This window comes from Monodelphis domestica, chromosome 5, assembly GCF_027887165.1.
Source record: "Monodelphis domestica isolate mMonDom1 chromosome 5, mMonDom1.pri, whole genome shotgun sequence".
NCBI classification, from domain to species: Eukaryota; Metazoa; Chordata; class Mammalia; order Didelphimorphia; family Didelphidae; genus Monodelphis; species Monodelphis domestica.
In genome coordinates, this window is record NC_077231.1 from 286,264,439 (window position 1) to 286,290,000 (window position 25,562).

Here is a 25,562-nt window from a genome sequence, read left to right on the forward strand (position 1 = left end):
GGGCTGCTCACCTGTTGATGTGGTTTTTCAACTTCTCCAGATGTGGGCATAAGGGATTACTGCTCCCCACCCCAACCCAGGTGCTCAGAACCTTCAAATTCACAATATTAATGATGATGAGTGATAGCTTTTGCCTTTACTATGTTCTATGATTCTCCTACTGTGGAGAAAAGATATCAGCTGACATTGACATCTCACTCTACAGACAAGATCCATTTAATCCTTGATACTCAAGGATGGAGTTACCTTTTGGGGGAGGAGAAGGAATCTGTGAACTGTGATTTCATCAGTGTCTGGAGCTCCCAGTGAGGAGATTCCTCTGCATCAGAACAGTCTTTATTTGAGATTTACACAGGGCTTTGGAAAGGCTAAATAACCTGGCTGAGTCACACAGCCAGTCGGTATCAGATGTTGAACTTCCTTCTTTCCTCTTTATACATGGTGTCTCTCCAGCTCAGTGTTTAGATATGACCTAAATTTGGTAAGTGTGTCTGAAAGAGGTACAATGATGTATCCAAGGTCACTGAGCAAATGTTCAGTGGTATTTGAACCCAGATCTCAAATACTGTGTATCTTCCCTGGATAGAGGGCATTTACAGCAAATCTGGGAAGGCATCAGTTTTTCTTTTTTAAGTTTATTTAATTTATTAATTTAGAATATTTTTCTATGGTTACATGATTCCTTTCCCTTTCTTCCTCCCAGCCCCCTCCCATAACCAACGCACAATTCCACTGGGCTTTACATATGTCATTGATCAAGACCTATTTCCATATTATTGATAATTGCACCAGGGTGATCGTTTAGTCTACATCCCCAATCCTATCCCCATTGACCAACCCATGTGATCGAGCAATTGTTTTTGGAAGGCATCCATTTTGACCAGTGTCCCTGGGACAGCTTAAAAGGAAGTGCTAGGATGATCAATAAGGGTCATCTCTTTCCCAACAGGTGGACCGAACGGAAGTGATTCGAACCTGCATCAACCCTGTTTACTCTAAATTGTTCACGGTAGACTTTTACTTTGAAGAAGTGCAGAGGCTGAGGTTCGAAGTCCATGATATCAGCAACAACCACAATGGTCTGAAGGAAGCTGACTTTCTTGGTGGCATGGAGTGTACTCTTGGACAGGTCAGTTTCCAGCCTTCCCTCCTTTTCTTCGTCCTTCTCTCCCTCCTTTCTTTCCACAAAAATCTGGGCAAAATTTATTAGATCTTATTCAAAACAGGACTAATTGAGCTAATATGAGTAACAAAGAAAAGAGGGCAGATCCTATCTCAGGGATTTTACTGTCTACCTTTGGAGACAGAAATGCGCACATACATAATGTTTCCTCTGTAGAATGGAAGCTTCTTTTTTAAAATTTCTTTTAAATTTAATTCATTGTTTTTTAATCAATTACGTATAATAACAATTTTCCACACAAGTTTTCCGAAGTCATATGATCCAAGTTGTCTCCCTATCTCCTTCCCTCCCCTCTCTTGGACCTGGCAAGCAATTCAGTCTGGATTATACCTGTATTATCATGCAAAACATATTTCCATTTTGTTCATTTTTGTAAGGGAGAATTCTTATAAAACTAAAACCCCCAAACATAAACCAGTGAAAAATCATATGTTTTCATCTGTGTTTCTTTCACTGGAGATGGATAGCATTCTTTTTCAGAAGTCAGAGTTCCATATTGCTGAGAGGAGCTAAGTGTATCACATTTGATCAGAACGTAAGCTTCTTGGGCAACATTTATTTTTCATCTTTGTCTTTTTATGACAAGTACCTAATACAGTGTCTTGCATTTAGTAGTTGCATAATAAATAGTCATTGGTAGGGAACAATGAGGCAGCTCAATGGATTGCTAACCCTAGCAATAGGAAGCCTTGAATTCAAATCTGGCCTCAGACACTTCCTAGCTGTGTGACCCTGGGAAGGCCACTTAACCCCCATTGCCTAGCTCTTATTGCTCTTCTGCCTTGGAATCAATACCCAGTATTAATTCTAAGCCAGAAGGTAAAGGTTTTAAAAGTAAATAAGTAAATAAATAAATGTTTGCTGGATTTGCTACATGAAATAATTAGAGAATAATTTAACATAATTCTTTGGAGATATATGGGGCAGCTACACAGCACAGTGGACAGTTCCAAGCTTGGAATCAGAAAGATTTATCTTCTTGACTTCAAATTTCATCTCAAATGCTTGCTGTATGATCCTGGGCAAGTCACTTACCTCTGTTTGCCTCAGTTCCTCAACTGTAAAATGAGCTGGAGATGGAAATGGCAAACCACTTCAGTATCTTTGTCAAGAAAACTCCAAAGGGAGTCTCAGAGAATCAGACCTGACTGAAAGGAACAACAGCCAACAACAATAAAGATATATAATTTGATAATATGATACACAAAGAAAAGATTATGTATTATTGACTACGAGGAGAAGCACCATAGGAATTCATAGAAATGAAAGATGTGGTATGGGGAGGCAAATCAGGAAAAGATTCATGGGTGCTCCTTCACTTGGACCCCTCCCTGAGGCAGGGGTCTGTCTGAACATGCATACGTGGAGCCATGCAGACTACCATTTTATGGAGGTGGAGTACTATGGGTCCAAGAATGGCTTATTGCCAATAAGGAAGGTCAAATTTTAGGGGATTAGACTAGCAAGGCAAGTCAACACAAACTGAATAGAGAGCTGGTAACCCTGGATAAATCATTTAATTCCTCAGTTTTCTAGACCAGTGGGATCAAACTCAAACAAAAATGGAACCTCCTGATAACATTAACTTGGAAAACCATAGATTCACATTACCCAGATTGTATTATTAAAACTTATTTTGTTAAACATTTCTCAATTACCTCTTTCTTTTTTTAATTAATTTGTTTGTTTATTACATTAAAATATGCAGTTAGCCCTCTTCCTCCCTCTTCTCCCTCCATTAGAGAAAGCATCAATTAATAAAGAAGATATGTGCATATATAAAACTCTGTCTTCCTTATTTCTGTTTTTGATTTCTTTCTCTGAGGATAGACACATACAAGTCATTCTTCAAACAGTATTTTTCTGTCTCTGTGTATATTGTCTTGGTTCTGCTTATCATAATTGCATGTAGGCCTTTCCATGCTTTTCCAAAATGAACCTGTTCATCATTTCTTATGGCATAGTAGTAGTATTCCATCACAATCATATGCCACAACTTGTTTTGCCATTTCCCAAATGATGGACACCTCTTCAATTCCAATTCTTTGCATTACAAAGAGCTGCTATAAATATTTCAGAACACATAGGTTCTTTTCCTTTTCCCCTGATCTCCTTAGCAAATAAATCTACCAGTGGAATTTCTGAGTCAAAAAGCATACAGGCTTTTATAACTCTTTGGGCACAATTCCAGATTGCTTTCCAAAATGGTAGGATCAGTTCACAGTTCTATGTAACAACAGTGTATTATTTTTGTCTCTGATTTTTGCACATCTCTCCGATATTTGTAATTTTGACCTTTTGTCATTTTAGCCCGTCTGATGGATATGAGATGATATCTTGGAGTTTTGATTTGTTTTGATTTGCAATTCTCTAATCAATAATGTTTTAGAGCATTTTCTCATATAGTTATATAGTTACATATACATAAAGGCATATATATATATATATATACATATATATATATATACACCTTTGAATTCTTCATTTAAAAACTGCCTTTTCATATCTTTTGACCATTTATTAATTGGGGAATGATTCATATTCTTATATATCTGACAAAGTTTTCTATATATTTAAGATATAAGATCTCTATCCAAGGAACTGTCTTTAAAAATTTTCCCCAAGTTACTGCATCCCATCTAAGCTAGGCTACATTCGCTTTATGTGTACAAAAACTTTTCAGTTTAATGGAGAGTAACCTTGTGCTTGACAAAAGTAAAGATGCAGGTTTTTGGAATAAGAATTCACTATTTGGTAAAATTGTTGGGAAAACTGGAAAGCACCCACCAAGTACATTTTAATCTCATTCTGGGCTGCACTTGGGAGCTTTGCCAAGAGTTTGACACCCGTTTCTTAGGCTACTCATTTATTGTCTGAGTTGGGATTTGAAGACAGGTCTTCATCACTTTAAGACTAGTATTCCTAACCACTTCACTACCTAGCTGACAGAGACCTTTTCTCATATAGCTACCACATCATTTTATAGATGAAGAAACTGAGGCCCAGGGTCCCACCACAAGTGTTTGCAGTATAATTTGAACCCTGATCTTTCTGCTCTCAAATTTAGTGTTTTAACCACTATATCAGTTTCAACATTGGGGCTTGGGACATGGCCATATTTGTTTGTTTTAATGAACCAGAGGAAGAAAGTGAAGATGAAGACAGATTCAGCAATCCAGTCCAAAGCAAAAGCCTACAGAGCTTGTAGTGAAGTAAGTAAAAAAAAAGTCCCAGCTTATGGGTGGGCTCTTTAGTCTGTGTACTTTGGATTAGACTCTCCTGATAAAATGAGGGGAGTTGTTTGATAGATGTCAGCTTCATACTGTTAAAACTAAATTGTGGTTGGACTTGAATATATTATTAATTAAGTGGTCATCAGGGATTTAATTTCTAAATCCCAAAATGAATTACTAAAGTAAATGAAATTTATGATAGTTTATTTATAATATTTACAATAGAAGGAAGATATTAAGGAATGAGAGAGATAGAGAAAACTCTGGCTTCTTCTGATACCAGTTAGAATTCCCAAGCCTCAGTCAAGGGAAGAGAGTCTCAAGAAGATGGGCCTTACCTGGAGGCTTCACACCTTCAGAAAGGCGGGGTCGCTAAGTCAGCTTTTTCACTCACCAATGGTGAAAGTCTAAAAGAAGTCTGGGTATCTGCCTTCCAAGCTCTCCTCCAAGTCAGTGCCCAAATATCCACGTGCCAGAATGTCCGAATCTCTGAATCTCCAAATCTCTGAATGTCCATCTTCCCTTCAGCTCTGAGTGACTGGTCCTTCACTCCAAGCCCAGAGACTGACTGTCCTCTTCAGTCTTTTTTCCTCTATTTAAAGACCTTTTTCTCTTGTGTCACCTCCTCTAAATTTTCACATCTATCAATCACAGCAGATGCTTTTCTCCAGGACTGTCCATTCTTTAGTTCTCACCTTCTTTGGTTAGATTTTCTCTAGGACTGTCCATTTTTAGTTCTCACCTTCTTTGGTTTTATTTTATCTTTTTGGATTACTTAAATCCTCTTTTGCTAAATTCACCTTTTGTAGTTACTTAACACCTTTTTGTAGTTAAAATCTAAAATTAGATTGTAGCTTATAATTCTAGCTTCACTATAAAGAAAGAGCTAAGTACCTTCATTGTTACAATCAGGAGATTGCAATTTTATCTTTACAATAAAGAAAGAACTAAGTATCTTCATTGTTACAATCAGGAGAGAGCTAAATCCAATCTTCACAATATTGTTTGATGTTTAAAATTCTAATGGTGGAACTCCATTATGGAGTCATTTAGGCTTAAGTGGTCCCAATGCCCAGAAAGCACATAGGCAGACAAACAAAGCTTATATTTTCCCACTGGTCCAACTGATTTTAACTCTGAGTCAGTTAGATAATGCTAGTGGCTTCAGATTGGGTGAAACTCTTGACTACTGCAGGGGATTTGAGTCATCCTCTTGCTGTCTTAAGTAACTAAATGACCCATGGTCAAGTGGCCCCGCTTTCTCTAAATTACCCTATAGCTGAGATGATCTGTTCTCATGGCTTCAACTGCCACCTCTTTGTGGACCCCAAATCTTTCTCTCCTTCTCTGACCCCTCATATATGTTCCATCTCCATCGTTCTGACTCTCCAGAGAATATCTTTAATTGATTGTCCTGCCATCACTTCAAAATGAATATATCTAAAACAGAAATCATTATCTTTTCCTTTCAGCTTGGTTTAATGTAACTTGGATGATTGGTTGACTCCCTTTGGCTGAGGTACTGCCAAGAGTCCAAACCATACTAAATAAAAATCTCCTTCTATCACTACAGTCATCAGAGATGGCATGAGAAATTCTCTGAGACTATGTCTTGGCTTCTAAGAAATTCTCTGAGACTATATTTTGACTTCTGTTTGGAAATCAATTTCCTGAGATCCTCTGGGTTGATCTCAGATTTGGGAAGAATGGGAGTGCTACTTTGGGGAGAGGGTTAGGTTCTTCTTTACCTATTTTGATGCCAAAATTTCTATTTTACAATTGGCTTTAAAATATTTCATATTCATTGGATTGTTGGCCCCAGAAGGAGAAAGGAAGCCAAATTCATTTGGCTCTCTTGAGATCCCCATCCATCTCCCAACACTTATTAGACTATTACCCTTCTAAAATTGTCTTTTTATTTACTTGCTTGTTCACATGTTGTATCCCCATTAGTAAAATATAACTATCTTGAGGGGAAATGACTATTTCATTTTTGGTTTTGTATACTTCCTATTGGTATATGTTTAACAATCAGCTCTCGTTTTGAGAAAAAAAAAACTGTACCCTTGGTATACTTTTTTAAAAAAACCCTTACCTTCCATCATAGTATTGATTCCAAGGTAGAAGAGTGGTAAGGGCTAAGCAATGGGGATTAAATGACTTTCCCAGGGTCACACAGCTAGGAAGTGTCTGAGGCCAGAAATAAATGTAAGATTCATTTCAGAGATGCAATCAACATGACATGTTCAGATACTCCAAATAATCCAATGAATTTGCGATCTTATCAGTGTTTCCCCAAAAGAATATTCCCCCAATATTATATATATATATATATATATATATATATATATATATATACATATCACAACCCATGTATGGCTGCCCATCCTGATTGACCCTTGTCAACTCATCCTACAAACTGACCACAGGAGATCTACCCAACATGCTCAGGATCTTCTTCCCTTCTCTTGATATGGAAAGATACCAGTGGAGTTCGAGGATTATTCATCACGTACAATAGGTACTTACCAATTGTTTATTGCCTTGCCTTTCCATGTAACCTCTGGCTAGGTTTCCTTGAGACTGAGTGAAAAGACGCTGGAAACATCTGGCATTGTATCATCCTTCATAATCTTGTAAGAGGAAGAATAACCAGAGAATGGAGCCACGGTGGTTAAGGTCCCACATTAACTATATTTATATATCTCTTTATACTTTTTGAATCATTTTCTCATTAATTATCACATTCAATCCTCCAAATACTTGGTAAGTTAGACTAGGGCTGATTGTGAAACACTAAAACTGGAAGGGACAGAGAAGACATCTGGTATTAGCTTCCTTTTTTACAGATAAGGAAACAGCTCAGAAGAAAACATAAGTAGGATAACTTAGAATGTGACATCTTGAATTTATGATATACTTTTAAAAACCAAACTGTATGTAATAGAGCATTATGGTTTTACATGTTCTTAACTGTTCTGTTTCTCTATGGAAATGCTCATTTGGAGTTTTAGAGGAGTGTTATTTAAATTCAAAATAAGTAAATATTTTAAAATAGATGAAGAGACCGAAGCCTAATGAGGTTAAATATCCAAAGTCATATAGTTGATGAAGGGTTGCACGAGACTCTAGGCACTTGGCATAGTTGGAAAGAATGATGGATTTGGAGCTATAAAATGTGACTTGAAATCCCAGCTTTCCCACTAAGCAGGCTTCTAGCACTGGACCAACCCTGTTCCTCTTCTCTGGGCTTCAGATTTCTAGTTCCTCTCAGTTCTATATTCTATGATCCCAGGCAGTGATATCTACTGGAGGTCTTACAAGCTTATTTAGATCATTAAAATTTCAATGGAAATACAAGTATTCCTTCCACATCATGAGGATTAGAGTTGCTGGGCCCCCACAATCTGGAAAATCCATGTGAAAACATTTTTGACCCTTCCTTCGTACCAGAGAAGTCTGAATTTTTCTTCCTTTAATGGAATGTTCATATTACCTTATTGTAAAATTTAGGTTAAGTTTTTGGTTATAGGCTATAGATTTTCTAAAGCTTTTCTGTGTTATCTGCTGACCTTTGTGTGTCATTCACAGTTTCTACAAAATCCCCCCCAATCCCCTATTCAATTTCTTGTGTTGCCTGATGATATATCAAAGTTGTGATGGAGAAAGTCATGATGTAGAAGGGAGATCTAGATTGACAGCTCAGAAACTGGCAAATACTACCAATCAGAACTTGATTTATTCTGTGGCTGATTATATAGCCATAAGAACATGTTAATAATCATTTAAATGGGTTTTACAGGGAGCAGAAAGGTTGCTCAGTGGATTGAGTCAGGCTCAGAGATGGGAGATCCTAAGTTCAAATTTGAACTCAGACATTTACTAACTGTTTAACCCTGGGAAAATCACTTAATCCCTATTGCCGAGTCCTTAACATTCTTCTACGAACCAACAAACGATATTGATTCTAAGACAAGGGAAGGGTTTTTTTTTTTTAAGTATGCCATGGGTCCATTTTGTTTTTCAAAATGAGAGTTGGTAGTTAAAACATTTACCAGTATACCCCTTATCCATGAACCCTTAGTCCTGGTTCTTTCTACTATTGTCATCAGAAGCAATGAGAATTATCTAAACAATTACTTGGGTCAACCCATGTTTTCACTGGAACATTTTGGCAATCCTTGACATACCTGGAGTTGACCAGAAAATTCAAACAAAGCCAGAATTATACAGCATAACACTTAGCTCTGGGGTTGGTGCTTTATAGTAATAATAATGATGATGACAGCTAACATTTATATAATGCTTCTTATATACCCAGCACTTTAAAATTGTTATCTCACTTGAACCCTACAACAACCCTGAGAAGTGAGTGAGGCTATCATTGCCCCTATTTTATAGAGGAAAAAACTGAGGCAAATGGGTAACTTTAGGTGACTTTCCCAGAGTTGCACAATTCCTAAGTCAAATCTGAGCATAGATTTGAACTCAGGATTAGAAATAACTGGTCTTAGTTTTAGAAGACTTGAGTTTGAGATTTTGGGATATGGTAATCCAATAAATTTTATTAAGCCTCTACTAAAGACAAGTGTGGCATAGGTGCTTGGAGATCCACAGGCAGCAGTAAAATGGTCCTTGCCCTTGAAGAGCTTTTATTGGTCCTTAATTCAACTTCTCTGTATCTGGTTTTCTTCTCTTTATTGTAAAATGAGGGTGATAATACCTATACAATGGCTACTACTACCACTACCACTACCACTACCACTACCGCTACTACCACTAGTACTACTACTGAAATAAAATAGGTAAGCTGATTGGAAACTATTACTTCTTGAGATAGTGAAGGTAAACTGAGGGGAAACTGTTTCTTCAGCAATGACTGTTGTTCTCTGGCTGACTGTGACTAGAGAGGGATGCCTATAGGAACCTAAACCTGCTTATTTATAATGGAGGTAGAACAGAGAAATGCTGAGGTACAGGGATGCCACACACAGAGGATACTGCTCTAGATAGATACTGGAGGATACTATGGGGTTTGCCTGCTGATCCTGACTGATTGCTGATGGATCAATCTATTTCCTAACCTCCTCCCCCCCTTCACTCCCTCCCTTTTCCAACCCTCTCCACCCAGTTCTTCTTGAAGCCTTTGGCTCCTTCCCTCCCCACTTGAGTAAACTAAAAAGACATTCTTTTCCTTTCCTTTTTCAAGTCAAGGGGTTTATTTGGATAACAGGATGGGAAACTGAGGTAAGAGGGATGAGGATTTCCCTAATCTAAATGAGATAAAATTGAGGGTTTGGGGAGTCACAAGTGTGACTCTTAGACAGTTAGGAAGATGGATGACAGCAGCCCTTTCAAAATCTCCTTTCTTCTTCTTCACAAATTCAGCCTGGCTGGTCTCCTTTCTCAGCTTCAACCCCAGAGAAAAACTAAGTTTAAAGTCTCTAAGTCTTCTCCTGGTCAGCTCAACTCTCAAATAGACCACCAACTCAAACGCTCCTCCCCTGATCAGCTTCCACTGCTCAGAGCCAGAGAGACAAAGTCCCAAAAGCCAAGTTTTTCTTCTCAGTGTCAACTTCAACTGCTCAGAGCCAGAGAAACCCCCAAACCAAATCCACCTCACAAAGGTCTTTCAGCCAGGTTCGAACCTCCAGGGAGAGAGAGTGTGACTTCCAGTCAGAGACCAAGTCCCCTCCCCCCTGTCAGTTCAACTGCCAACAGCTAGGAACATTCCATTGGAACCCTGGTTCTTGCATCTTGATCCACAAGTCCTGCAAAACCTCTCTCTCTTCATGTCTCTATCATACTACTACTACTACTACTACTACTACTACTACTACTACTACTACTACTACTACTACTACCAATAGTACTACTACTACTACTACTACTACTACTACTACTACTACTACTACTACTACTACTACTACTACTACTACTACTAGTATTTATCTATTTATGTATTTATATGTATGTATTTATGTAGTGTGCTTTAAGGGTTACAAAATGCTTTATATGCTATCTCATTTGTTCCTTGCAACAAACCAGTAAGTGTTATCATTATCCCCACTTTACATATGAGGAAACCAAGACTGAGGGATATTAAGTGACTTGGCCAGCATCTGAAGCTAGATTTGATTTCAGATCTTCCTGACTCCAAGTTCAGCACTCTTTGCACAGTGATCCCTGGCAGCCTATATAAACTTAAAAAGCTATAGTGGCTAGAGTGCAGAGTGGGTTGTCATTCAGGAGACCTGTGTTCAAGTCTTTTTGTGATACACATTTGCCCAGAGACCAAGGACAATTCATCTAGCCTCCAAGTACCCTGAGCAATTCACTAAAACGGGGGTTCTGATCTTGGGGGCTATGGACTCCATTGATAGATCTGAGAGGAGCAGGAATTCTGTGCACTTGAATCAGAAGGAAAAAATCTTTATTTTTCTCTTACCTCTACTTGAAATTTAGCATTTCCTCCAATTTTGAGTTTTTAAAAACCCCATCATTGTAAGAAAGGTTCCATGGGTTTTACTTGGTTCTCAATGGGGTCTATGACACAAAATAAGGTTTGCAAGACCTACTGTAAGATTATATAAGTTGGAGATGAATTACCATTTATATTGGTGGAAGGAGTCTCCATAGTGGAAGTTCCCAACAGTAATGAAATCTGAGGTACAGCTTCCCCCTCTTCCCTTCAATGTCTTTCCCTCTACCATTAGGTAAGAGAAAAAACAGGATTTTGCAAGCCTTAAAGGCTATCTCAATGTCAGCTAGCATTGTTAGCTGTGTTTACACTGATTTATTAACCATATTCCCTGTCACTAGGTGAAATGCTGACATCTTTGTTTTTTCTTTGAAAATGACAGATGGGTACAAATATCCTTTCCCTTATAAAGAGGCTTCATTCCTCCCCTCCTCCTCCCCAATCACACACACACACACACACACACACACACACACACACACACACACATCCAGCCCTTAGGATCTTTCTGCATCAACACCCACCAAAGATTTGTTTATCCTTTCTATTTTTTTTTGCCAAGTCATATGCTTTTGGATCTCAGGATTTCTGGGCAAACATAGGCCCATTCATCTTTTTTTTCAGACAACAACATATACCATTCCTGGTTTCTTCCAAAGTCATCACATCTTGACAGCCAAGGACAATCCAGCATTATAGGGATGAAGTTATCATTATCAAAAAAATATTTATTGAGTGTTTATGGAGCAGAGGGCACTACAAAAGACAAGGAAAGCTTTGGAAAGGATATGGATTATTCTTTGAGATATTTCCTTTTGCAACTTGGAACATAAATGGATTATGATCCATTTATGTGGCAGAAATTTGTGTCTGTTTGCTCTTATTATTGTATTCTTTATTTTCTCTTGTAATGTCTCCTCTCTCCCTACCCCCTATCCCACCCTCCCTCCCTGCCCTCCCCACCATAATCAAGGGAAAAAGCAAAAAGTCAGAATCTCCTTCTTCTACAACTCTATGCCCAGTCCAACTGGCCTACTTAATGCTGAATGAATGATTGAAACATTTATTTAGTGTTTACTAAGTATAAGACACTGGGGATAGAAATAGAAGAGCCTAGTAGTTAGGCATTTAATAATGGACCACATAGTAGGCACTTAATAATGGACCACAGCTGTAAGAGCTGTTGGATCCCTCAGAAAGCATCTCTTCCAACCCCCTTATTTTACAGATGAGGACACTAAGGGTAAGACAGGTTAAATGACTCACTCACAATTAAACAGGGAGTAAGTAACAGATCCAGGAGTTAAATCCAGGTCCTCCTCCAAATCTAATGCTTTCCCTTTCTCTTCTATCATGGAAACAAAAAGGAGTTGCCTTGTGATTATTCTAAGATCCTAAAGGGATAGTAAAACGTGAACTGGGTCCTCCAAACTGATTCCGTTGCTCTCTCTCTTAATGACTAACCTACCCTGAATTGGCCTAAAGTCAAATAAAAGAATATGAAAATTAGCTCAAAGGAAAAGGAACTATCATTCTTATGGGTGATGAGGTCACAGATTAGAATAGGTCTGAGTGGAACAGGTGCACCAGGTATTGGGGTAAAATTCCAAATGAGGAAATGTGCTGGCCCCTGAGATTTCCAAGCAGATGAGATTTGAGGGCTTTGGGGTAGAGGGGTAGAGAAAATGTGAGTCCTGAAATTCATGATGTTTTGGTAGCTCTGCGTTCCTTTTGTCTGAATTTGGAGGGCATCCTGGGATTCCAGCTAGAAGAAAGAAATTGCATAAATGAACTTCTTTCCTGCCCTGCTAAACCACAGGAAAATTACTTCCCTAAAATCACTACCCTCAACCTCCAAGCCAATGAGATATTATTTCCTAAAACACATAAAAGGTGCAGCATCCTTGTTTCTGGTGTTGATTAAAAAAAAATAAACCTGAACTTCATCATGATGCTGTAACTCAATACCCAGCTAAATTGGAATTTGAGTATGGCTTTACTTTTCAGTAACAACAGAAAAATAAATAACATGAAAATTGCATTGTAGAAATGCAGCCTCAAGGTCATGGATGATGGAATTTTTTCCTTTAATTTTGCATAAAAGAAGTATAATGAAATGAGTACTAGACTTAGTGTCAGACCACAGACCTAGATTTCTGCTTTCTGATTTCTCCTATTTATAAACTGTGTGATCTTAGGCATTTTTTTCACATCAGCCTCAATTTCTTCATCTATTATACCAAAAAGAAGATTAAAGGAGAGCCTCATTAGGATCCTTCCAAAGTTGGAATCTAAGCATGAGTTGCTATGAGCTCTAAGGGGGAGTATAGAAGGAAGGAAGGAAGGAAGGAAGGAAGGAAGGAAGGAAGGAAGGAAGGAAGGAAGGAAGGAAGGAAGGAAGGAAGGAAGGAAGGAAGGAAGGAAGGAAGGAAGGAAGGGAGGGAGGGAGGAAGGAAGGAAGGAAGGAAGGAAGGGAGGGAGGGAGGAAGGAAGAAAAGAAAGAGAGAAGGAAGGAAGGAAGGAGCAGACGAATGAACAAGTGAATGAATGAACCTAGGTAAAATCTAATCCAATAAAACAAACATTTATTAAGTGCCTAGTATAATAGTTACTATATAGGTGTTAGGAATGCAAGGACAAAAGAAAAAACAATCCCTGCCTTCAAAGAGCTTATATTCTACTCGGAGGAGATTTGTGTCAGCAGATTAATATATATTTCATAATTTGAGGAGGGAGAAGAAAATGCTAACAATTATGTAGGTGTCACAAACTGCAACTGGAAAGAAACATCTAAACTAACATTGTTCCTTCCTTCATGTCTAGCTTTGGGCAAACACTGTATCCAGTCAGAAAGGCTGTCTTTTGCTCTTTCTGCTGTGGAAACATATGTACTGTGGCTTTGGGATCAAATAAATCTTTTGAACACCTCCTTTCCCCCTCCTTCCTTTCTTCATCTACCTATTCTTGACATACAGATTTCCAAAGGCAGAGGAGGTTGTGTCCATATATAGTAGTCTGAAACTTTTACTCGGGAGAATAGGAGTTGGAAATTTGGTCCTTAGCCCTAGAGATAACCTTTCCTTTTGGAGAGACCCTCAAGCGACTTTTGTACCATTCATCTCTCGAAGAAGGAAGATCACATTTTGCAGCCCCCTTTCCCACAGTTGTGCCTGAGGACAGCTGTCCTTTTGAATTTGGGATGTGAGCGGCAGCATTTTCTCCCATCTTTTCTTTCTGCAGGAGATAGAGATGTGTGGGCTGCATGACAATGGAGTCAGGTGGATTCATGGCTGGTTGAGCAACTTTATTAAAGACTAATGATTGATGGCCCCATGTCAAACTAGGCAGCATCTTTTCCCAAAGACAAAGGCCCATATTCCTAATATCAACATTCACTGATGTTTTGTTCCAAGTCATAAAGAAACCACAGTCACCCAAGAATTCAAACTGAGTTTCACTTGGAGGGTGGTGGAGAAGTACATGGTGGATTTGAGTAGTCAGCAGCACATCACAAATAAAGAAGTAGTGGACAGGAGAGGAACAGGACTAAAGCCTATGATTTCATTAATGTAAAGAATACTGCTTTTACCAAAGAAGGTCAGCCCCTTTTCTTTATTTTATTGTCATAGGGAGTTTCATGGGTTACAGTCAGTTTTTGTCAAAGGCAGGACTCAAACCAAGGGCTTTCTAGATCAAGGATCAGTTCTCTGTCCAACATATTTTGCTACCTCTTGGAATAAAGGTTATTATTAAGTAGATGTATGGTTGAAAATGAAAATGGCTGGGCAAGGAGCAATAAAGAGCTGATGCACTCCTCTGGTTTCCTATCAATGTCAGGAAAAATCAAAGAAAACCTCTAGTGAGTCTCCTGTGACAATCTTGTGGAAGAACATTGACCAGAGTTGCCCAGAATGGATTCTAATCTGGTCTGAATCATCAAACTAGGAGGAAGTCTCTTATATGATGTCACTGAGAGGTATCTTCATCACTGCCTTGATCAACATTTTTTATTAGTGATGATTAAGGATGTTGATTGCATGTGTATCCGTGACAGTTATCACAGAGCCTTGGAGGGGTTGATATTAGGATAAACAATGAAACCGTAATGATCTTGCTAGTCTGGAAACCTGCACAAAAATAAGACCATATGATGTGTCAAGGATAAGTATAAAGTCTTACATTTAGGTTTTTTTTAAGTACAGAGTTGGAGAGTCCTTGCTTGATATGGAAAAGACATGGGGATATGGACTAACATGGGTAACATGGCTGCTAATAATAAAATACAATATTGTTCAGTCATTTGTCAGTTATATCTGAGTCTTTGTTACCCCATTTGGGGTTTTCTTGGCAAAGATACCAGAATGGTTTGCCATTTCCTTCTCCAGTTCTTTTTTTTTTAATAATATTTTATTTGATCATTTCCAAGCATTATTCATTAAAGACAAAGATCATTTTCTTTTCCTCCCTCCCACCCCCCATAGCCGATGCGTGATTCCACTGGGTGTCACATGTGTTCTTGATTCGAACCCATTTCCATGTTGTCAATATTTGCATTAGAGTTTCGTTTAGAGTCTCTCCTCTGTCATGTCCCCTCAACTGCTGTAGTCAGGTAGTTGCTTTTCCTCGGTGTTTTCACTCCCATAGTTTATCCTTTGCTTATGAATAGTGTTTTTTTCTCCTAGATCCCTGCAGATTGTTCAGGGACATTACACCGCCATTAATGGCCTTCTCCAGTTCTTTTGACAGAAGAGGAAGCTGAAGCATACAGGATTAGGAGACTTCTTCAAGGTCACACAGCTACTATGTGTCTAAAGCCAGGAAGATAAGTCTTCCTGACTACAGGACCAGCACTCTATCCATTGGACTATTTAGCTATAATATTAGATTGCATAAATGGATCTATGGTGTCCAGAGATCTAAAGGTCTTGCATGTCTCTGATCCAGAGAAATTGACCACGCTGGCCATGACTTATCTGGTTGTTTTATTTCATTCTGAGAACCCCACAGTTAGAGATATTAGTAAACTAAAGGATGTTCATAGAAAGGTGATCAGAATGTCGAGGGTTATGGAAGCAATGCCAGATGAAGAGTGGTTAAACAGATTGGGGATATTTATATAAGAAAGATGTGATTTTGTAGCCCCATTCTGCCCCAACTAGCTCAGTTGATGTAGAAGTTGATGGAGAGAGAAAGCAAGATATAGGGACAAAGATAGAAACACAGAGAGATAGATAGAAAGAGGGTTGGGGGAGGTAGGAAGAGAGGGAAAGAGGGAGGGAAAGAGAGACAGACAGACAGAGACAAAGACAGAGACAGAGGGATAAAGAGAGAAGGGAGGGAGGGAGGGAATGTGTTTTAGAAATCAGGCAGGCAGTTAAAGAGTCAGTCTAATCCCACAAGAGAAATTCTGCTTTTCTACTGGCTATAGTGTTTAGTACCAGAACTACTTGCCCAGAGGAGACACCCTATGCAGAAGCTAAGGAGTCAGAGTCTGAGGCACAATTGAGAGAACAAAAGCAAAGATACAGGAAGGCAGTCATTTGTTACCAGAAACAGACTTAAGGATTATAACATTTGACAGCAAAGTGCCAGCAATGGAATAAAAAACCAACCATTCCTGGCAATTAAGAGTTAATCTGTGAAGATGAGTAGACTCCAGAAGGTCAGCTAATTAAGACACCCAGCAGAGATGCTTTGACCAAGGTGAGATCTTTTGAGAGGACTCCACAAGGAGAGAAAAGTCAACAAGGTCCTTCAATTCTGAAGCTGTGATTTGCCTTGGCCAAATGTATTCCCTACTTATGTGCCCCATTAACATTGTGCTTTAAGTCTATACCAAGTTTTCCCATGGAAATTTTCTGTATTATTGGAAGAGTATGCCTCAAGTGTATGCTGGGGAAGGATGCTTTGAAGCTCCTGGTTTTTTATATGACCTCTGAGTAAATGCTTTTCCTAAGAGCTAATTCTGAGTAGTGACTATTCATGGGATACACATATGCTGGGGCTCATAAATTTTAGGAATACAGCCCCATAGACAAGCCCCCAGAATAAACCCTTTGGGAACCTTGAGTAAAAATGTAAGATAAGGTTGGGGAGGGTTTTAATTGGTATGAAGCCTAGAGAGCAATTTTATAGGAAAGATCAAGAATAGGATGGATGGGGCAGTTAGGTGGCCTAGTGGTTTGAGAATCAGCCTAGAGATGGGAGGTCTCTGGTTCAAATGTGACCTAAGACATTTCCTAACTGTGTGGCCCTGAGCAAGTCACTTAACCTCCTTTGCCTAGCCCTTATCTTCTGCCTTGGAACCATATCAGTATTGATTCTAGGATGGAAGGTAAGGGTTTTAATAAATAAATAAAAAGAGAAGAAAAGAAAAGAAAAGAAAAGAAAAGAACAATATGGATGTGGTAGTTGTTATCTTCCTTTGAGGAAAATGATGTAGGGCTACTGTGTAAAATGCTAAGGGAAGCTGTAGGTCTATCATTTAATATTATCTTATGGTATTTAGAGCTGGAAGGGAGCTTGGAGATCATCCAATATAACCCTTTCATTTGACCAAGGATCAGAGAGGTTTTAGTGACTTAACATAGATCACATGGGCCAGATCCAATAAGTACCAGATTCTAATTCCAACCTCCTGGTTCCTCCAAATGCACTTCCCTTTATACAATATTGTACTGCTACTTTAATGAGTAAACTCATTAAACAGAATGTGGTTTATTCTAATAAAGAACATCCTAATTAATTAAGCAAACATTTATCAAACACCTACTGTATGCCAGGTTGTGCTATACACTAGGAATATGGCCACAGCCATGACATATTTATCACAAGGAGCTTACGTTCTACTGAGGAGGAATATGTAAATACTTTCAAGAGGGAGAGTCCACCAAAAAACAAACAGAGAAATCAATCACAGCAAAGGGGAAGATGGATTATTATTCTAAAATTTAGAATAGTAAGGGAAGATTCTAAATTAGGATCTAGACTCTCCATCACTGGAAATCAGTTAGTAAATAAACATTTCATAGATGCTGGGCTCTGGAAATACAAAGAAAGGTAAAAGCCCCTGATCTCAGGAAACTGGTACTCCAATGGAGGAGGCAACATACCAACAACCAAGGACAAACAAGTTATATTCTGGATAAATTGGAGGTAATCCACTAAATGAAAAGAGTAGGGGGAATGGGAAAGGTTTATCAAGGAAAGTAGGCTTTCAGTTAGGACTTGAAGGAGACCAGGAAAGCCAAGGGATAGAGATGAGGAAGGAAAGAAATCTATGCATGGGATTTAGCCCCAAATAGAGATGATCATGTGACTGTCAAGGATGTTGTAAATGTGAATTTGGTATTAGATAGAATATTGAACTAAAAGACTTCTGAAGTCCCTCAGAATGAAGGTGTTTTCTCCATGTATACATACAGTTTGATCTTCTCCAGTGATGAAAGGAGGCAAAATCAATCTATCAACAAGTATTTATTAGAAAATGATAAACACTGTGCTTGTCTCTGGGGATACTGGTACAAAGAATGAAGCAAGGAAACAATCCCTCCTTGTGATAAGTTTATGTTCTAATAAGGGAGATAAGTAGAGAAGGAGAATGAATAAGCATTTATTTAACACCTACTATATTCTAGGCTCTGTGCTTTTACAAAGATCACTTCAAGTACATGTAAAAAAAGGGCAAAAATTTTAAACCTTCATAAACATACATTATGGAGGTGAAGAAGAAAATTCAAAGATACAGGCAAAGTCATTAATTTCATATGAATTATCATACCTGGAAAAGGGGGTAAAGGAAAGAGGGAAGGTAAAATAATAAGTCTAAGGAACCCTGGGAAGTACAGCTTTGATATTAATCAGGACAGGAGCTGAGTGACTTTGGACTTTGGACAGTTTTATGGTGATGCTGGACAAGGCTATGAAGACATATGGATAATTGAGGCCAAAAAAAAAATGTGGATTTTTTGTGACCCAGATCATCCTCATGGACTATCTACTTAATTTAGAGGTTGTTATTTTGCTTGAAGTTTTCATATCCAAGGTTTCTGATTACAATTCATCAAATGCAGCACTGGCCCATTAATCAGATATCTTGTTTCCTTTCTTCCTTCTCCTACTGACATATTAGGTCAACTACAGAGTGACCCAAAAGGACTTAGTAGAACCTCATCAGCCTTTGATGAATGGAGGTTTGGGCTTTCAGACCTCAGAATCACTAGTTTATGGACCTGGGTGGGATATTAACTCAAAGGGAATTATTTATAGTTACAACACTGGCAGTAGAGTTTCACAAGGTATGACTTCAATAATCCAGTATCTGCTGTACTGGTAATGGTGATGTGAAAATTATAGCTGATAGCTGATCTACTACATGTAGTGACAAGCAATCAATGTCCCTGCCTTCAATTTTCTGCAGGAAAGATATTCTCTAACCATGCAGAATCACTGGAAGCAGTAATAACATCAGTGATTAATGTAGTGGTAAACAAAAACTCTAGACCAGTCTAAGGGGAGATTCTGTCCTGGGTACCTTTGAGCCTTGTCTCCTGCTTTACAACTGAATCAAGGTGCTCTAGACAGAGAAGTGCTTCTCTTAGAGACAAGAACCCAGGACAGATCTCAATCTTTCAGTGGCTAGATCTATGACCTTGGTTGTTATTCATTCTGAATATCAATTTCTTATCTATAAAGATGAACACTGGTCCTCCAGGACAACATTTCCCATCCTGCCCCTTCTCCCCCCCCCCCACTGCAGCCCCTATGAGTCATAGGTGATTGAAGTCTTGCAATATGTGGGGAATGAGGGTCTTGAGGCTGCTGTAGGGAGGAAACACAACTCCCCACACCAGTGCTTGATATCTGGGACAAAGTTCTAGTTGGCCTCTTAAAGTACTGGCTCTCTAAAGTTTTATGGGTGTACAAAGAGGAGGGGGATATAAAGATCTGGAGCATGATAGAAGCCAGAATCTGTTCATTCGGCCCCAACATAGGATAGCTATTTATGTATCAGTTATTGCTCATTTGCATCACAGAGGAGAGTCCTATAGAACTAGACCCCAGAGCCTTGAAGCAGTATGGTGTGGGAGGGCTCAGGAGATCTGAGGGCTAATCCAAGCTCTGTATAAATTACTTGTATGACCTTGGACAACTCACTTAATTTCTCTCTTCTTTAACCTTCATTTCCCCCCCCCCCCAAATACTGCTCCTGAATTGTCAAAACAATGTCTCAGTTGTTGGAGCCACCTGAAACTTCCCTCAGCACCTGGGGATTCCTTGGCTTGGAACATCCAAAGCCACTATAGCTTTCTTGCCCTGTAAGAGCCCTCTTCTAGGCTGACCCTATCCTTCTTCTCATTGCTCAGTCCCTCCTGAGAATTCCATTATATGGAAAGGTCCACATCATACAGCCTTAGTACCCCTCCTGACTCTGCTCCTGACTCCTCAGACCTCAACTTACCCTCCCCTCCCTTTTAACCCCCTTTTTATGTGTTGTATCCCCCCATTAGAATGTAAGCTCCTCACAGGAAATGTTTTTCCCCCTTTTTGCTGAATTTCCAATATAAAACAGGGCCTAATACAGAGCAACTACTTAAATGATTCTTTCCTTCCTCCCTCTATCCCTCTGTCTCCTCCTCTGTCTCGCCCCCCTCTCCTCTGTCTCTCCTCTTACCTTCCCCCTCCTCCTCTTCTCTCTCTCTCTCTCTCTCTCTCTGTCTGTCTGTCTCTCTCTCTCTCTCTCTCTCTCTCTCTCTCTCTCTCTCTCTCTCTCTCTCTCTCTCTCTCTCTCTCTCTCCCTCCCTCCCTCCCCCCCTTCCTTCCTTCCTTCCCTCCCCTTAGAGCTCATGGACAAATCAATCCAGTTTACATCAGTTTTCTCATTTGTAAAATGAGCTGGAGAAGGAAATGGTAAAACCATTCCAATATCTTTGCCAAAAAAACTCTAAATGGGGTGGCAAAGAGATAGGAAAGAGTGAACCATAACTGATTTGTTAGAGAAGAGATCTCCAGGTAAGGAATTTGCCTCTACTGATATAGATTGGAATCTTTATCTGCAATCATTGAAAATTGATTTCGGGTACTGAGAAATGAGATGTACTTAGGTATGAAGTAAGTTTGAACCCTTATCTTCTTGACTGTGAGGTCACCTTTCTTCATTATTCTTCCCTTCATTCCTGCCCAAATTAAAAGAGGGAAATTTGGGTTTTCCTCAAAGCTCTTTGATATTTCAGCCTCCACTAAAAACTAAGTATTGCTTTTTGACCTTTTTAATGTCCTTTTGTTCATGTTCAACATATTATAGAAGGAAAGCAGGATTTGGATCCCAAAGACCTAGATTTGAGTTGAGGCTTCTCCACAACACACCTTTGAAGAGTCACTTAAGTGACTCTCCAAGGATCATTTAATCTCTTTGAGCCTCAGTTTTGCCTTCTGTAAAATGGAGATAATGCTATTTAGATTACCTTCTCCAAGAATCGATGAGGTTCAAATGGGACATTATATATGAAAATGCTTCTCAAATAAGTATAACGCAAATGCAATCTAATATTACTAGGAGTCAATGAAATAGATTGGGGTGAGCTGCTCACTTTGGGACACTGATTTTGAAAAGGAAGGACACAAGTATAAACTCTGCATTAATGCTTGTAGATTCTTGCGGAAACAGATGGGTAGGGAGGATAGTGTGTTTTACTTTTAAAAAAGGATAGGGATCTGAGTTCAAATTCTGACCTGTAGATGTTGAGTGCATGAACTTTTATACAAAAGTGGACAAAGGGAACTTCCAATTCTAAAGTGAGCAAGCCCTTGCTGCTCTTGAATGTTCCTGTCAAGAGGGGTTCATACCCAGATTGGTAGAATTCCTTTTGAGTAAGGAACTCCTCAGTTATACTCTTGGTTCCAAGCAATATATCCCTCCTCTGGGTCAAGGGGCTGATCTAACCAGTCTGTATCATATAAGCTCCTATTGAGACTTTATATATTGATCAACTTTCTCCCACACCATCAGTTTACAAACAAACTCAGCTCAGGTCAGGTTAAAAACCCAATAACCTGAATACACACAAATAAAAAGCCTGTGTGCATCTGTCTCCCAAATGAGAATTCAAGCTAATTAAACTTCTGTTGGATAACAAGAACCAGAATCTAAAAGCATTAGCCCATGCCTAGAGCCACCCTAGACAATCATCAGATCCTTTCCTCAGGCACCAGATTTATCATGCTCCTTCCTTTGTTCCATCATCCCAGAAATATACAAGTTAAACCATAAACATTCTGCCCAAATCCTCCCTCACCAATAACCTGACAAAAGAAGAGACTGCCAAACATTAACCAAATATTGTAATTCTTCTCAGAATTTAAATCCTGTATGTGCTTCTTCCTGCCTTTGTGGCTTTGGGCATTTAACTTTTTGGAACCCCAATTCTTCATCTGGAAAATTAGTGGTTTAGACTAGATAGCTACTCAGATCCATTCCCACTTTAAATCTGATGATTGTAAGATCACCCCTCTATGCATTTCGATTGGGGAATGGCTAGACAAATTGTGGTATCTGTTGTGGTATACTATTGGAATACTATTGTGCTCAAAGGAATAATGAACTGGAGGAATTTCATGTGAACTGGAATTATCTCCAGGAATTGATGCAGAGTGAGAGGAGCAGAATCAGGAGAACATTGTACACAGAGACTGATACACTGTGGCACAATTGAATGTAATGGATTTCTCTACTAGCAGCAATACAATGATCCAGGAAAATTCTGAGGGACTTATAATGAGAAAGATGCTATCCACAACCAGAGAAAGAACCATGGGAGTAGAAACACAGAAGAAAAACAACTGCTTGATCGCATGGGTGGATGGGGATATGATTGGAGGCGTAGACTCTAAACAATCACACTAGTGCAAATATCAATAATATGGAAATAGGTCTTGATCAATGACACATGTAAAACCCAGTGGAATTGTTCATTGGCTATGGGAGGGAGAGTAGAAGGAGGGGAGGGAAAGAACATGAATCATGTAGCCATGGAAAAAAATTCTTAATTAATAAAATTAAATTTAAAAATAAGATCCCCCCTCTGTTTGTGATGGGGGCTCCAGTCTTGCCTTCTCAGTGCTTTACAGCACAGTTAGCTCATTGTTAGCTACGCAGTTAGCTACGAAGGACTTTGAGTAACCTGCTTGTTATTAGTAGATCAGTGGAGTGAACTCAATACCAAGCTCCAACATGAAGGGAGACTCCTTCCATATCTACTTTTCCTCCCTCTGATTCTTGATTTCTCCATCTTCAGCTGCCCCCTCTTCTGTATCTTCCACCCTGTTTGGCACACATGCTCCCTCATTCCCCACTCACAGTTCTTCCAGTCTTGTGCCCAACCACACCCTCATGTGATAAGATAAGATCCATCGAAGGAGGTGAGATCACAACATGTTAGGAAATAGACCGGTGTCCATTTGTGAACAGACATCATGTCCAAGTTTGCCTAGAAGCTATTTCCCCAATTTCAGCAGGCATCTTCTGCTTATTTGAAAATGAGCAGTGTGATATCCACAGCTGATTTCGATAGTATTAAGTACTAAATGCTGAGGGCTAGTGCTAGACTAAATTAGCCATAAGTATAGCTCATTCCCTCTCCCATCTAAGTTTTTGTTGAAGGAAAAGGAATTCCTCCAAACACTGACTACTTCCCCAAGACAAGATAATGCTTCAGAAAGGCAGATGGCTGAAAAAGGTGAGGAGGCAGGAGGGATCTGATCAAATATTCTTTAATGGGGTCAGCCCCAATAATGAATTCAGATGATTTCCTTTTATTCTGAAGCTCACATTTTATCAGGAAATCTTAGCCTTTGACTTATAACTAGTACTCTTTCTCCTGTGATGGTAATACTATGGATAGCCATTAAAGGGATTGATTACACAAGGGAAGAGATAATTATGCATAATTAATTCACTTCCAGCCCTCTTCACCCCTCCTCTTCTTCCCATTCTCCCCTCCTATTCTTTGCTAATGAAGTTGGAGAAAGGGTAAAGCCTGTAATTATAGCCCAAAGTAATTAGAATTCTGCCTAATAGAAATGGTGGCCCAGGAAGAACAGACCAATAGATTACAGATTGCTCCTAGGGTTCAAAAGTCCTTCTCTCAAGTGTGGCCCCTCCTGGGTAATCATTAGAGAGCTGAATAATTTGCTGCTAAAACTGGATGCTTTCAGGTCCTCTCTTCTGATTGGCATGTAGCATGGGGCCACCTACACCTTCAGCATATTTGGAAAGGTCACCTGTTAATGAGGGGTCAAAAATGCTGCCAGCTTAATCTTTTAAGCTCTCCCATAACTGCAATAAAGCCATATTATTGGCCATACTGTGCCTATAAGACCTCGATTAGCCATGACCAGCCAGGCATTATGGAATGGGCTTTTGTGCTGTGTTTGTTCCATGGATAAAGTTGGAAATATTAAGTCAAGAAATATCTTTAGAACTTTAGTTAATTTCCCAACTATAAAGCACTTGTCTTTAAGAGTTCTACAAGCATTAAGTTCTTCCCGTATCTACTCTCCTCCATGGAGGCATCAAATTTGTTTATGGGGGGCATCTGGGTACCTCAGTGGATTGAGAGCCAGACCTAGAGATGGGAGGTCCTAGGTTCAAATCTGACCTCAGACAATTCCCAGCTGTGTGACCCTGGGCAAGTCACGTAACCCCCTTTGCCTAGCCATTATTGCTCTTCTGCCTTGGAACCAACACACAGTATTAATTCCAAGATGGAAGGTAAGGATTTTAAAAAATTTTTGTTTATGGTCCCACCTTTGATATTATAGGGAAATCCTAAAGAGAAAACTCTCTCTACCAGTATAGGTAAATTTATAGATTTAAAATGGGAAGAAACCTTAGAAGCCACTGAGTCCAGTTCCTTCATTTTACAGATGAGGAAACTGAGGTGAAGAGAGATTATGTGATTTTCCCTGGGGTCACTAACTCAGTCAATAAACATTAAGTGCCTAGTATGTGCTAAGCACTGGAGGTCCAAGGAAAGGCAGTCCCTCTCATGGACAGTCTTAAGTCTAATGAGGATATCAAATTCCTAGTAAGATAATTTGAGGCAAATCTTCCTGACTCCAAGCCAGTGCTGTATCTACCACATCACCATTATTTCTAGAATGTTTGTAGTATTAGAGACATCTTTGTGGCTTTGAGAATGATTTGCTTGGAGTCACCCAGCCAATAGAGGTCAGAAGTAGAATATGAACTCAGATCTTCCTGACACCAAGGCTATCTACCACTTGGTACCACCTTGTCATGGCTAGAATATGGGAAACAAATATGAACACTCTCCCCAAGGCCCTTTCTAGGGGAAAACTTTACTTGAAGCAATCAGTTCTTCCTAACAAACACAATGGAGGCATCACTGGGGCTTAGAATCCTTTGCAGTAATACTCCTCCTATACTATAATACTCCTGCCCATGTGGTATTTATTATAGGGCAAGTCTCTTTGCCTCTCTGACTTGACCTCAGATTCCTCCATCAAAATCATCATCTAAGGTGTTTGTTTGGTTTTTTGCTGAAGCAAAGGCCTGATAGAAATCTGATAAAATGAATTTCTAATACACCCAGTCAGCATAGTTTTCAGCTGTATTTGCCAACATGTGAATAAGGGCAAAAAAGGT

At 39.2% G+C, this 25,562-nt stretch overlaps 1 protein-coding gene across 1 annotated transcript in view; it reads left to right on the top strand.

Moving 5' to 3' along the window:
- CPNE4 (copine 4) overlaps positions 1–25,562 on the top strand; it is a 509,113-nt gene that overhangs the window by 309,858 nt on the left and 173,693 nt on the right. Inside the window, exon 3 of the mRNA XM_001369385.4 lies at positions 950–1,129. Coding sequence (XP_001369422.1) covers positions 950–1,129 — 180 coding nt within the window. The remainder of the gene's footprint in view (positions 1–949; positions 1,130–25,562) is intronic.